Genomic DNA, 13,329 nt, shown 5'->3' with positions numbered 1-13,329 from the left:
CCTAGGTGACGTTGTAAGGTACTGAGGATGTGAGGGGGGGCCAGCCTTGTTCAAGTGCCAGTAGTCCACCGTCATGCACCACATCCCTTCCTTTTTGCCGGTGGGCCAGATGGGGCTATTAAAAGGGGAGGCTGTGGGTCTAATGACTCCGTCCCGCAGCAGGGCTTGGACGGCCTCTGTGATGTCTTGGTGTCCCCCTGGCACCCTATACTGCCAGCTGCAAACAACCTCAGAAGGAAGAGGAACAACGACCAGATCCCACTTGGCCGCCCTGACAACCACCGTGGCCTGGGCGGCTCCAAAGGTGAAATTGCCCCAGTTGGTGTGCAGGGACTGTCCCTTTAAGACGTTGATCCCCGGTATACATTCCGTAGAGTCTGCGGTTAAAACAGTCACAGTTCGGGGAGGCTGGTTCCCGATGGTCATGCAGACCCTGACTTCCTTTGCGGGCAGAAGGGAACCCCCCCACCCCAACCCCTCCATCTGCATTTGGGCCCCGTGTCGACGAGTGCCAACCACCTCTGCACGTTCCCCTTTTTTTTCCCTTTAAAATGTTTTATTTTCCATATTTGTTAATACAATGACAGATTTAAGATCTTGGTCTCTCCTTCTTGCCTTTGTACAGGGCCAACAAAGGTACATTGGTTACTTTAACCAACGAAGCGGACACCAGGAATATCACCAACAGCATGTCCCTTACGACCAAAACCAGCAACCAGAACTTCATTGTCTTCCTCTATGAAATTCAAGCAACCATCGTTTAGAACAGAAGCTGTGATTTTCTTGCCACTCTTAATAAGTTGCACCCGAACACACTTTCTGACGGCAGAATTGGGCTGCTTGGCCTCAACGCCAACTTTTTCCAAGACTATCCCTTTGGCATGGGATGCACCTCCAAATGGGTTGGCCTTCAAGGCTGTGCCCAAATGGGCCTTCTTGTACCGCTTGTCATGCCATTTCTGATCATGACGAAGGTTACGCAACTTTCTGGCTGTAAAGAGACCACGGCACTCGTGCATGCTGCAGGCTCCCCAGTGTACCGCTACAGGTATGTGTGGCCTCAGGTCCCCCGGGCGCGGAAGGGTGACGGAGCAGACGCACTGGGGACCCTGGCCTTCATCCTATGGGAGCGGGGTGGGGGCTGCCACACCATGGGTGAGGGTTCCTGCTGGCGAAAGTGGGACATTTCATGTCGCAGCAGGTCCCGGAGCTGAGCCCGGAGGGCAGGGAAGGCTGCTTCAGATGGGGGAGGGGCGGAGGCAGTATCGGTGTCTGCAGGGGCCGCAGACGTGGTCCGGTGGTTGGGGGCACCCCCTGTGTCGGTCTTGGCCCCGGGGTGGTCGCGGGTCGTCCCCCGGCTGGGCTTTCCCCCACAGAGCTCCTTCCATCGCACATGTAGAGCCGAGGTCGGGACCCCGTCTATGCTAGCACGGTCCACCACTGCGCGCAATAGTTTCAGGTACAGCTGTTTGCGCGTGAGACGAGAAGTGGTGTCCCCAGCCCTCGTCTCCGCTCTACGGACCTGCATGGCCACCCCCCGCTGCATGTATTCTAACCCCTCCAGGAGAGTGATGGCTTTCCGATCGGTCTTCCTGCTGGCCGGTCCCATGAGGGGCAGGACCACTGGCCTCAGATCGGGGCGTGCAGTGGCGACCAGGTAAGCTGCTAGCGCACTGGTCGTGGTGGTGTTTTCTAGCAGCTCGAAGTCGCCTGTCCCCGAGTAAATGCCAGTCACCAGCGCCCATTCCCGGATGATCCTGGTGCCCTCAATGACAGTGCTCCATTGTGGTCGCCCGTATAGGTCCCACTCGAGGAGGGTGGGGTACTGGACCCTCAAGGCGGCCACTACCCAATCCCACAGGGTAGCGTGTCCCCGATCCCTCCTGGTGGGGCCCACAGGCCGTTATTAATTAATACTCTGCTGATTCGACGAGCTCCCCAGGGCGCTCGCTTCCTGGTGAGAGGCTCACGTTGGGGGCCCCCTCGTCCCACAGCTCGAGCAGCCACGCGGCCAGCTGTTCGCCCGACTGCTGGCGCTACCGATCTGCCAGCTGGGTGAGCTCTTTAACAGAGAAGTCCCGGGTCTCCGTGGTCTCGGGAGGGACCAAAGGGACTTTCCCCTGCGGGGGGTCCCATCCTGACTCCCTTCCCTCCTGCGGTGGACCTGGGACCACGTGGTGACAGGTCGAGCCTGCAGGGACTTGGGCGCATAGGGCTGGGGGCGGCGGTGATGGGGCTTGGCCTCTTCGGGCACCCCCTCCTCATCCTCAACCATCCAAATGTCCCCGTCCCCCAGCCATGCGTCCAGCTTGTCGCCACGCTGGACCAAAGCTTGGATTTTAAACGGGTCCGGTTGCCAGCCGGGCCTGCGGGCGCCTTGTGCCTGCTGTACCTGATTCAACCAGTAGGTGACCTCAGTACCCCTGGCCTTCAGGTCATTGGCCCGAGTTTGGGCAGTCTGCACTGCCTCCTGCAGCGTTGCTCCCGGAGTGTCCCGATCTCTTTCTCCCTCTGAAGACCTGTTCTGCAGCTGGCTAGTAACCTCAACCTGACGCCTCAGGAGGGACGCCAGGAGCCAGAAGACACCCCTTTGACGCTGGGGAACCCGGACTTCTAGAGGAGGGCCACCACGTGGTGCCCCAGATCTTACCACGTGGGTCTAACTGCTCAGCCCAGTCCACTGGCTTACCGTGGGCTGCCAGCATGCTGGCCAAGCTCCCAAATCCCCTGCTCTCGTCGGTCCACCCGGGAATCCTCTCTTCAGTGCCTGCACTTTACTTCTTCCCCTTGTTCCAGAACATCCTACCCGCGTCTGTGTCCGGCCATGGCCTTTAAGACCCTTCCCTCAGCGCCAATTGTTGTGGGAAAAGGTTCTTTTGGATCTCAAAGGCAGAGGGACCTGGACACAGTTTTAGGATTTTAAAAAAGAATTTATTTACAAAGACAAACGCGGGAACAGAATGAACGGGAACGGCTGCACACTCGCACTCGGGTGATCGCGAAACGTGAGGGGAGTCGCAACAGGGGTGAAGTGCACGCGCACGAATACACACACACGAACACACGCACACACACACGGACACACGCACACGAACACACGCACACAGTAAGCTACTTACAAATGGTCAGGGGAAAACGCAATACGGTGCCTGAACCACTCCACCCCCCCCCCCCCCCCCCCCCCACCAACTCTGGGACAAGCAATGGCTCTATGCTACTGGGAATCTATACTGAAAAACGCCCCTGAACCCCTGTGGATGCGCACACTCCTACCAGTGGTCCCTCGACGTGGTTTCGACCCTGGCAGCAATCAAAAGAGGAAGAGCCACACACTTGGGGCATCCTTTATTATGCTGGAGAGCTGGGTGGAGTTAGCTCAGGTAATTCAACAAGTCCAATGGGTCATGGCCAGGTATGAGAGGTGTGCACGGGGGTCAATGGTAAGAGTGTGCTGCTAATGGCTGGGTGGACCTGAACCCTGATTGACAGTGGTGTCACTTTCGACCAGTACTCAGTGGTGTCACATGGCAGTCATGACCTTTCACATTACACTCACACACACAGGAGGCCACTCGACCCATCGAGACTGCCCCCGCCATTCAATATGATCATAAAAAGCAAACTACTGGAGGAACTCAGTGGGTCAGGCAGCATCTGTGGAGGCAGAGGGAGGGTCAACGTTTCGGGTGGAGACCCTGCACTGAGAGTGAGGAGGGGCAGCCGGTATGAAGAGGGGAGGGAGAGGGGGAGACAGGGTCATTGGTAATTGGTTTGTTGTTGTCACCTGCACCGAGATACAGTGAGAAGCTTTTGTCTGCGCGCCATCTGTACAGATCATTCCGCACATCAGTACATCGAGGTGGTGCACAGGGAAAAGAAACAAGAGAACACAGAATAAAGTGTCCCAGTCACAGAGAAAGTGCAGTGCAGGCAGACAGACAATAAGGTGCAAGGGCCACGACGAGGTAGATTGTGAGCTCAAGACTCCATCTTTATTGTGCAAGATGTACATTCAAGGGTCTGATAACCGTAGGATAGAAGCTGTGCTTGAGCCTGGTGGTGCGTGTTCTCAAGCTGTTGTATCTTCTGTCCGATGGGGGGGGGGGGGGGTGGGGAGAGAAGAGAGAATGTCCGGGGTGGGTGGGGCTGTTGACTATGTCGGCTGCTTTCCCGAGGCAACGGGGTGTAGACGGAGACCACAGAGGGGAGGCTGGTTTCCGTGATGGACTGGGCTGTGTCCACAACTCTCTGCCATTTCCTTCGGTCTCGGCCAGAGCAGTTGCCACACCAAGCTGTGCTGTACCCGGGTAGGATGCTTTCTGTGGTCCATCCATAAAAATCGGTGAGGGTCATCGGGGCCATGCCGAATGTCTCTGTGGGTGAATGGGTGGACCCAGGTGAGGGGGAGGGGGTGACGGACAGACGGAAGCAGGTGGGGGAAGGGGAGGGGGTGAGTTAGAGACAGAGGCTGGTGGGTGAGAGGTGGGAACAGAGAGAGAACCCTATTCCCCTGGGGTTCTTCTACCTTGGCCTCCCCTTCTGAAGATCCAAATGCACACGAGCGAGCTGATGTTATTCCCCTCTCATGTCCGTGTTGACTGCACTCAGTCCTGTGACTATTTCCGAGACCCTCTGTTCCCACTTCCTGAAATGTCAATCCCAGCAAGTTTCCCACCGACTGATCTTTCCCTCCCAAATCCCAAAGACGTGTGGGGTCAGTGGGTGAATTGGCTGCTGTGAATTCTGTGGGTGAGGGGTAGAACCTGGGGGGAGTTGGTGGGAATGTGGGGAGAATAAAATGGGATCAGTGTCAATGAGTGTTGATTGTCAGCACGGACTCAATGGGCCGAAGGGTCTGTTCCTGTGCTCTCCCTCTTTATGGCTCCAGTTGGATCACAAGTGCCACCTTCCAACAAGCTGAATTTCTTTAGCTGAAGTGGAGGTGCTGGTGAGCTTTCTAGGCCATGGTGTCTACGTGGATGTCCGTGACAGGCTATTGGTGATGTTCAATGCTTGGAACTTGAAGCTTTCAACCCTCTCAACCTCAGCACCACTGATGTGGACAGGAACATGTGCACCGCCCCCTTCCTGAACTCAGTGACCAGCTCTTTGGTTTTGCTGATGTTGAGGGAAAGTTTGTTGTCCTGACACCACGTCACGAGGCTCTCGATCTCCTTCCTCCAGATAATTGCTGCCATTTGAGATCTGGTCCACTGCGCTGGTGTCATCTGCAGACCTGTAGATGGAGTTGGAGCAGAATCTAGCCACGAAGTGGTGAGTGTACAGGGAGCAGAGGAGGGGGCCGAGGACGCAGCCCTGTGGCTGTGGTGGGTGGGCGAGGCTTCCCAGAGACAGGAGACGCAGACATGCCCACCACCCCTTGCCAGCCCCACCCCCCTCCCCTGTGACACACACTCGGGACAAGAGACCCTTCCTCTGGGTGAACCCAGCTCAGACCGGACCCCAGACTGGTTCCCCCTCCACTCCCACCGTCCAGGCTTCATGCATTTCCTTTTGATGCAGGCCATTCAGCCCATCGAACCCACACCAGCTCTGAGCAATCCCACTCATTTCCCTGGAACCCATTCTCCCCTCTTTCCCATCAACTCCCCTCAGTTTCTACCCCTCACTCACAATTTACAGCGGCCAATTAACCCACCGAGCTGCACGTCGTTGGGATGTGGGAGAAAACCGGAGCACCCGGGGGAAACCCACGCGGTCAAGGTGAGAACATGCAACTCCACACAGCCAGCGCCAGAGGTCGGGATCGAACCCGGGTCTGTGGAGCTGTGAAGCAGCAGCTCTACCTGCTGTGCCACTGAGCAGCCCTTTGGTCACAGTGTTCTTCATGCCATACAGAGCCATTCAGACCGTTGAAGCCCTGCCATCACTCAGAGCCATGCCATCAGTCCCATGCCCCAATTCCAAGGTCTTCCCTCTCTGTTGCTGCTGGTAAGCCCAGAGCAGGGAATTCTCTCGATGTGGAATCCTGGGAATTTGGTTCTTCAAAGTTTCTTTGGAAAAGGTGGACTGGTTTCACACTGAGGACAGACCAATGGATAACACAGCACCGTGAATCAACAACATTTAGACCAAACCTTTACTCACTTCTATATGCTGAGTTATTTACTATTAATTACAATATTTGCACATGTTTACAAAAGGCACGATAAGGTTCCAGTGCAGCGTACCGATGGCAGGCTCCAGGGAGAGGAAACGCTTCACGTTTCAAGTCAATGACCCTCCCCCAGAATTGGGAAAGGTTGGAAAACAACAAATGTGGAGATGGGGAAGTGGGGGAGAGAGAGGAGCCGGAGAGAGAGGGTGGTGACGGGGGACGAATCCCATCTGATTCAGTGCAGCATGAACGGAGCATCGACATATGTGGACCGGTGGTGTGATCTGTTGAATAAGAGACTTCGAATACAGTTAGCGTGTGATACACATCACAAATATCCACAACAGTTCAGTTGAGCACGGCAGGGCCGGTTGTGTACAGCAACTGCAGTGTGTGTGAGCTGATGGAACCAACACAGATCCACGGAGACCACATCTGGAGGGTTTGCCTACAGCATGAAGGAGTTTTGGCTCAGAGTGACGAGGTGAAACATTCCCGGAGTCTTTCTGTCGTCTCCGAGAGTTTCTCTTTATCTCCGATCGCCAGTCCGATCACTGGGGAAGAGAAATTGGTCGCATCAGAGTGAAGCAAACAGTTGGACCCAGGGTCAACTGCACCCCTTCCCCTCCCACCTCGATTCCCTCCCCTCCCTCAGACCCTTCCCCTCCCATCACCAGTACCCGCCAGTACACACCAGCATCAACCTCCCCCCATGGGTATCAGTTGCCAGGACTGGAGGGCCTGAATTACAGGGAGAGGTTGGGCAGGCTGGGACTTTGTTCCCTGGAGCGCAGGAGACAGAGGGGTGACCTTGTAGAGGTGGATAAAATGATCAGGGGCAGAGACAGGGTGAACACACACAGTCCTTATCCCTGGGTTGGGGAATTAAGAACTAGAGGACATAAGTTTAAGGTGAGAGGGGAAAGTTTCCAAAGGGACCCAATGGCAGTGGGTCTATGGAACCAGCTGCCAGAGGAAGTGGTTCAGGCAGCCACAATAACAACATTTAAAACACTCTTGGACGGGGTTGTGGACAGGAAAGGTTTAGAGGGATATAACAACACAGCCAAATGGGACTGGCTCAGACGGGCATCTTGGTCGGCATGGACCAGCTGGGCCAAATGGCCTGTTTCCCTGCTGTACTGCTCGACAACTCCAATGCTCAGAGTGTAACTGGGTCGGTGACGACAGGTGCTGACTCAATGGGCCGAAGGGCCAGTTTCCCTGCTGTCTGACTCGACCCCAGGTGAGATGTGGGAGATGAGAAGAAAATGTCTTCACCCTGAGCCAGCGCATCCTTGGAATTTTCTTCCCAATGGGATGTGGAGTGTATCCGGGACTGGGGTCAACAGGTTGTTGGATATGAAGGGAATCGAGGGATATGGAGAGACTTCACACATTTCCATATTTCCTTGCACCACAGAAGACGACCATTTGGCCCATCCAGTCGCTACCGGCCCATGGAGTGATCCCATTCCTTCACTGATTTTCCCTGTAACCCATTCTCCCCACATTCCCACCCATCCCCCCAGATTCTCCCCCTCACCCACACACCGGGGGAACGAAGGGGCACACTGAGACGATACAGTAAGGAGAGTCCGTACTGAGCCAGGTGGGAGCCCAGTAGTGTCGGAGCACAGTGTCCATCAACACCATTCGTACCTCACTCGCTGGCGGTGGAACCGGCCGAGGATCCTGCACCGTCTGAAGCTGTGAATGGAAGGGCAGGGGTTAGAGACTGGTCGCTGTCAGAGAGGGAGGGGGTGGGAGGGAGAGATGCAGGGAGGGGGTGAGAGGTAGAGAGGGAGGGAGAGAAACTGACAGTGGGAGGGAAAGAATTAGAATGAGAGAGGCAGAGAAAGAGAGAGGGACAGAACCTCAGGAGGTGCCCAGTGGGAGGGGAGGAGGGAGAACAAAAGTGCTGGGAACACTCCGGGGCTCAGACACCGTGTGGAAACGTTCTGGGTCGACCCCCGGGGTCAGAACAACAAGTCGTTGAGTACGTCGGACCCACGAGGAGTTTAGAGTCACGCAGTCACGTGGGGATGGGAGGAGGGTCGACATTGAGCTTACTCGGTGTGGGATTGTAGTTCCTCTTCACTCCCGCTGCAAAACAAGGAGAGTGGGTGAGAGCGGCTGGTGGAGGGGACGCACACACCTCACCCCCCACGGACACCCCCCACCCATGGGCATAGCCCCATGACACCCCCACCCCCCACAGTCCCTCCCCTGCCACAGGACACTCCCCCACACCCCTCACCCTCCCAACACCCCTCCCCCACAGTCCCTGCCCAGTTACCCCACCTCCCCCTGCCCTACCTCGCCACCTGTAGACGGCACCAACAGCGATGGTGGGAGCAATGAGAGCGACCAGGAGCCCGAGGATGAGTGGGAGCCGGGAGTGAGTCCCCCGCACTGGGGAGAGAATCGGAGAGGGTGTCAGAGACTGACAGATACACAGGGGCCGGAATCACACAGGGTGCACTGTCCCGTACTGTACTAACACAGGGTGTACCGTCCCCTACTGTTATACCGTATCCTTGGGTACACCGGCCCCAATCCATCCTATCCTGGGACACTGGGGGCTCGAGATCCCTCAGGGAGTATCTGAAGATCTCCCCCAGCACAGCCCTCGGATCCTCAGACACTTCCCCCCACAACTCCCCCTCCCCCCCCATGGACAGACCCACCCATGGGTGCACTTGGACCCCCTCTTACGGCGACCGACCAGCTCACCGTAAACCTGGATGACGGGATCCTGCAGTCCGCTGTGCTCCACCCGACAGGAGAACTGTCCCGGGTCCTCAGGATCGACCTGCACCCACTTCCGGATCTGGTGGGTCCCGTCGTGATTGGGCAGGAGCCCGCTGGAGTGGGCCTCATGGAGGATGGTCCCGTCCCTCCACAGGGTCACCTCGATGGACGGGGGGTGGAAGCCGGTGGCCAAGCAGGAGAGGTGGGGGGTTTGGGCCGTAGGGGTGAAGGCAACCTGGGGGGGGACTGGGGGAAAGAAAGGGGTGAGAGCAGGGTCCGGGAGACAGACAGACAGACCCTCCCCTCCACACACACCTACATAGACCCACCCCCACATCCCACTCCCACCCATCGAGACCACCACACACACCCGGAGATACCACCACCATCCTCGCCACTACATTCCCAGAACCCACACACTCACTCCCACCGTCCCTGTTCCCACCCCCCCCCCCCCCCACCTCCCCCTGTTCAGGACAACCCACCCTCCTCACTCAGTGACCTTCAGTTCCCTGCCCCAATACCCTGGGATCTCCCCCCACCCACCACTCACCCACTCGCAGTTCCCTCTCTCCGTACTCCACGAATCTCCTCAGCCAATCGATACACTCCGTCTCCAGGAAGTCCTTCCCTCTCTGAATGTCAACCATGTCCTGATCCCACTGGTATTTCATGCCCACTGCCCACGGTACCGGTGACACCCACACCATGTGCTCCTTGTCGAAGCTGATCACGTCCTCTCCGTCCCAGCCGTACTGGGCAAAGCCGCTCGTGGTCCCATCCTCCTTCAGGTCACAGCCGACCATCTGCTGGATGGTGTGGATTCCTGTCAACAACACAAACAGTTGACAGGGGTTTAAGGGAGCCCCTGGAACTTGCTCTGCGTGTTCGGAGAAGCAGACACGTGCAGTTAAAGGGCCCTTAAGTAAACAAGACCATCTGTACAGAGTAACAGAGCACAGAAACAGGCCCTTCGGCCCAACATGTCCATGCTGACCAGCAAGTACCCATCCACACTCATCCCGTTTCAGTTCAAGTTTATTGTCAGTGGGACACATGCACTAGGGACAAATGCCATGAAAATGAGCTCTGTCAGCAACAGCACAGTACATTACAGACATGGCAAACGTCAGCAAACATAAATTGTCATCAATTTTACACAACTTGCAGAACAAAATAACAATCTGAGAGAGAGCAAAGAAAGACAGTCCCAGGTCGTGTTGGGGTTTCTCAGGTGGGATGAAGAACCAGGTGCCAGTGGGGAAGAAGCTGTTGTTGAACCTTGAGGTGTGAGGTCTTCAGCCTCCTGTAGCTCCTGCCTGATGGCAGCATCGAGAAGAGGGCACGGCCCGGATGGTGGGGGTCCCTGATGATGGACGTCACCTTCCTAAAATATCACCTCTTGTAGATGTCCTCGATGGTGGGGAGAGCTGTACCCGAGATGGAACTGGCTGAGTCCACCACTCTCTGTAGCCCCTTGCGTTCCTGTGTGTTGGAGTGTCCACACCAGGCCCCGATGCAACCAGTCAGGATGCTTTCCTCGGTACATCTGCAGAGGTTTGTCAGAGTCTTCAATGATGTGTCAAATCTCCTTAAGCTTCCAAGAAAGTCGAGATGCTGGCACACCTTCATGGTTGCACCAATGTGCTGGGCCCAGTTGACACCCAACAAATTGAAACTGCTCACCCTTTCCACTGCAGACCCTTCCCTGGGGACTGGTGCATTCCCAGCACCTGGTCCGTCACCTCTCTGCCTTGGCAATTCAAGTGCTCATCCAGATATTCAGACCATGGAACAGTACAGCTCAGCAACAGGCCCTTCGGCCCACTATGTTGTGCTGAACTAGTTAATCTGGTAATTAATGATGAACTAAACTGATCTCTTCTGCCTGCACAATGTCCACATCCCCCCACTCCCTGCACATCCATGTGCCTGTCTGAGAGCCTCATAAACGCCTCTATTATATCTACCTCCACCCCCACCCCTGGCAGCACATTCCAGGCACTCACCGCTCTGTGTAAAAAAACCTGCCCCGCACATCTCCTTTGAACTTTCCCCCTCACCTTAAATGCACGCCCTCTGGTACTAGACATTTCGACCCTGGGAAAAAGATGCCGGCTGTCTACTCTATCTACACCTCTGTAGACAGCACCCACAGCTCGACCTTCATCATTTACCTCCGTCACCTCCTCGAAAACCTCAGTTGACTTAGTACCACATGACTTGCCCTGCACAAAGCCACACTGACTGTCCCTAACTATGCCATGGTCTTCCAAATGCTCATCAATCCCAGCCCTTAACAATCCTCTGCAGTAACTTCCCTCCCACTGATGTGAGACTCATTGGTCAATACTTTCCAGGATTTTCCCCATTTCCCTTCTTGAATAATGCAACAACAACATCAACTACTCCCCAGTGCTCTGGGACCTCGCCTGTGGCCAGAGAGGACACAAAGATATCGGTCAAGGCCCCAGCAATCTCATCTCTTGCCTCTCTCAATAGCCTGGGCCATATCCCATCAGATCCTGGGGAATGATCCACCTTCATGTTCTTTAAGAGACCCAACACTGCTTCCTCCTGTATCTCGAAATCCCAAACACATCAGATCGCCCCACACTGATCTCACTGTCCTGCACGTCCTTCTCCTTGGTGAATAACGATGCAAAGTACTCATTGAGCACCTCACCCACATCCTCCACCTCCCAGCACACGTTCCCTCCTTTATCCTCCTCACCCGTCTCCTGGGGCTCCACACGTGGTGACCCCACTGATCCTAAAGCGGACCTGTTCTCTCCCTCGTTACCCTGTTGATCTTCACGTCCGTGTAGAATCTGCAGCAGATCCGCCCCACCAGCTGAGCCGCTCTGCTGCCCGAGGTCGTTCCCGGACATGAATCACTTCCATTCTGCACATTTCAAGGATTCCACATCTTGACGTTCAGTGGAGTCACCGCAGAGGTTTTGTGGGGAAGGAACACAGTCTGAGGGGCTGGGTCCTGTGGAACAGTCCCGCAACACTGGAAGGGTGGGTTGTGCACACAGACCACGAGAGGCATTGGTGCTTTGCACACAGAATGTATTAACTGGATGAGACTGGGAATGTGACCAAGGGCGTGTACCGATTGTGTTGTGTTCCCTGTGAATATTTTGGGGAACAAAATCTAGTTTTGAAATTAAAACCAAAGTGTGTGCGGAAGTGAGACAGTCGGTCCGGTGCCTTCCCCACGACCCCGCCGCATTTGAAACACTGACCAGTCACTCACTTAAATCCAGTCACCGGGAAACCTGGGCTCACTTACTTTATGCACAGATTCTGCCTCAATTTTGAAAACATTCCCTGTGGGAATAAACTGGTGGGAACACGGGAGACGGGGACTCACCGCCCGACTGGTTGGTCCGAGACATAAACAACGGAATATTATCTTTCAGGTTTATCTCCTGACCCTGGGCAAGAAACAACTTCCTCTTCCAGCCCACAGCCCCCTCACTCTCCACCATCCACTGCTCCCGGGGAACCAACTTCCGATCACTGTCGTACATGATGAACTGGACACCGTCCACGTAACCGACGCCCACAAACTGCGGGAAACCGGGAATCTGAGTTGTGGATGTCAGGAAAAATCGCAGAGAGTGAGAGCCTGAAATAGAGAGAGAGGTGAGGGGTAACATCACAGTGAGGAAGGTGGGGCATTGGGGCAATGACACAGCCTTGTCCCACACCGGTCCTCACTGAGGTTGGTGCTGGTTGGTGCAACACAGACCTAAACACACACCCACACACACAGTGACACACACACCCCCAGTGACACACACACCCACAGAGACACACACGCACGTGTGGGCTCAGGCACAGGGGCCTCACCGCTCCCCCACCCCCTTTCCTCCCCTCACACCCCCCACCCAAGCCCCGTCTCCAGCTCCACCCCGACTGTCTCCCCGGCCCCGTTCCCGAGCCCTGTCCCCCACCTTCCCCACCCTGACACCCACCCTCCCAACTCCCCCCCCCCGTCTGAGGGAAACCCCTTCCCCAGCCTCTGAACCCCCCCAAACCCCCATCACCCACTGAGGCTCAATGCCCCCTCCCCAGACCCACACTGACCCCTCCCCCACCATCACTCACCTGCGGAGACCCCTCCACACAGGAGGACCAACACTGTCAGCCCCACCCTCAGGGGGCCCGTCCCCTCCATGTCTGGGACCCCAGAGCTCAACAGAAGTGAAGGGAACCAGTTCCTACAGCTTCCGATGGGGCTTGTGTCCAATCAGAAACATCGCCGGGGGAAACGTCACCAGTCTCCGGGTAGGAGAGCGCTGAGGTTGTGGTCTGGTGTGGGCGGGGTGGCGGGGGAGTGGGGTGTGGGTGGGCGGAGCCAGCTGTAGGTGGGAGTGGGTGGGGTGAGGTGTGGCCGGGGTTGGGGTGGAGTGTGGGCGGGGTGTGTTTGGGGTGGATGGGGTGTG

General features: G+C 56.2%; 2 protein-coding genes across 2 annotated transcripts in view; both read right to left on the bottom strand.

The window, feature by feature from the left end:
• Positions 1-13,109, bottom strand: part of LOC127585956 (uncharacterized) — a 30,693-nt gene extending 17,584 nt beyond the window's left edge. The window contains exons 1-11 of the mRNA XM_052043712.1: positions 12,992-13,109; positions 12,252-12,509; positions 9,426-9,698; positions 8,855-9,118; positions 8,438-8,533; positions 8,192-8,224; positions 7,786-7,828; positions 5,160-5,236; positions 1,971-2,613; positions 1,312-1,883; positions 263-377 (exon numbers count right to left, since the gene is read on the bottom strand). Coding sequence (XP_051899672.1) covers positions 263-377; positions 1,312-1,883; positions 1,971-2,613; positions 5,160-5,236; positions 7,786-7,828; positions 8,192-8,224; positions 8,438-8,533; positions 8,855-9,118; positions 9,426-9,698; positions 12,252-12,509; positions 12,992-13,061 — 2,444 coding nt within the window. The 5' untranslated portion in view covers positions 13,062-13,109. The remainder of the gene's footprint in view (positions 1-262; positions 378-1,311; positions 1,884-1,970; positions 2,614-5,159; positions 5,237-7,785; positions 7,829-8,191; positions 8,225-8,437; positions 8,534-8,854; positions 9,119-9,425; positions 9,699-12,251; positions 12,510-12,991) is intronic.
• LOC127586084 (40S ribosomal protein S23-like) lies at positions 651-1,019 on the bottom strand. Its single transcript, XM_052043893.1, has one exon. The coding sequence runs from the start codon at positions 1,017-1,019 to the stop codon at positions 651-653; it is 369 nt and encodes a 122-aa protein (XP_051899853.1).
• Positions 13,110-13,329: the final 220 nt, after the last annotated feature.

This window comes from Pristis pectinata, chromosome 34 (genome assembly GCF_009764475.1).
Source record: "Pristis pectinata isolate sPriPec2 chromosome 34, sPriPec2.1.pri, whole genome shotgun sequence".
Classification (NCBI taxonomy): Eukaryota; Metazoa; Chordata; class Chondrichthyes; order Rhinopristiformes; family Pristidae; genus Pristis; species Pristis pectinata.
The sequence above is the reverse complement of the archived record's forward strand: the minus strand, read 5'-3'. Positions and strand labels throughout refer to the sequence as shown.

Excerpts from the sequence above, each read along its gene's own strand:
- LOC127586084 (XM_052043893.1), bottom strand. The coding sequence starts at position 1,019 with ATGCACGAGTGCCGTGGTCTCTTTACAGCCAGAAAGTTGCGTAACCTT.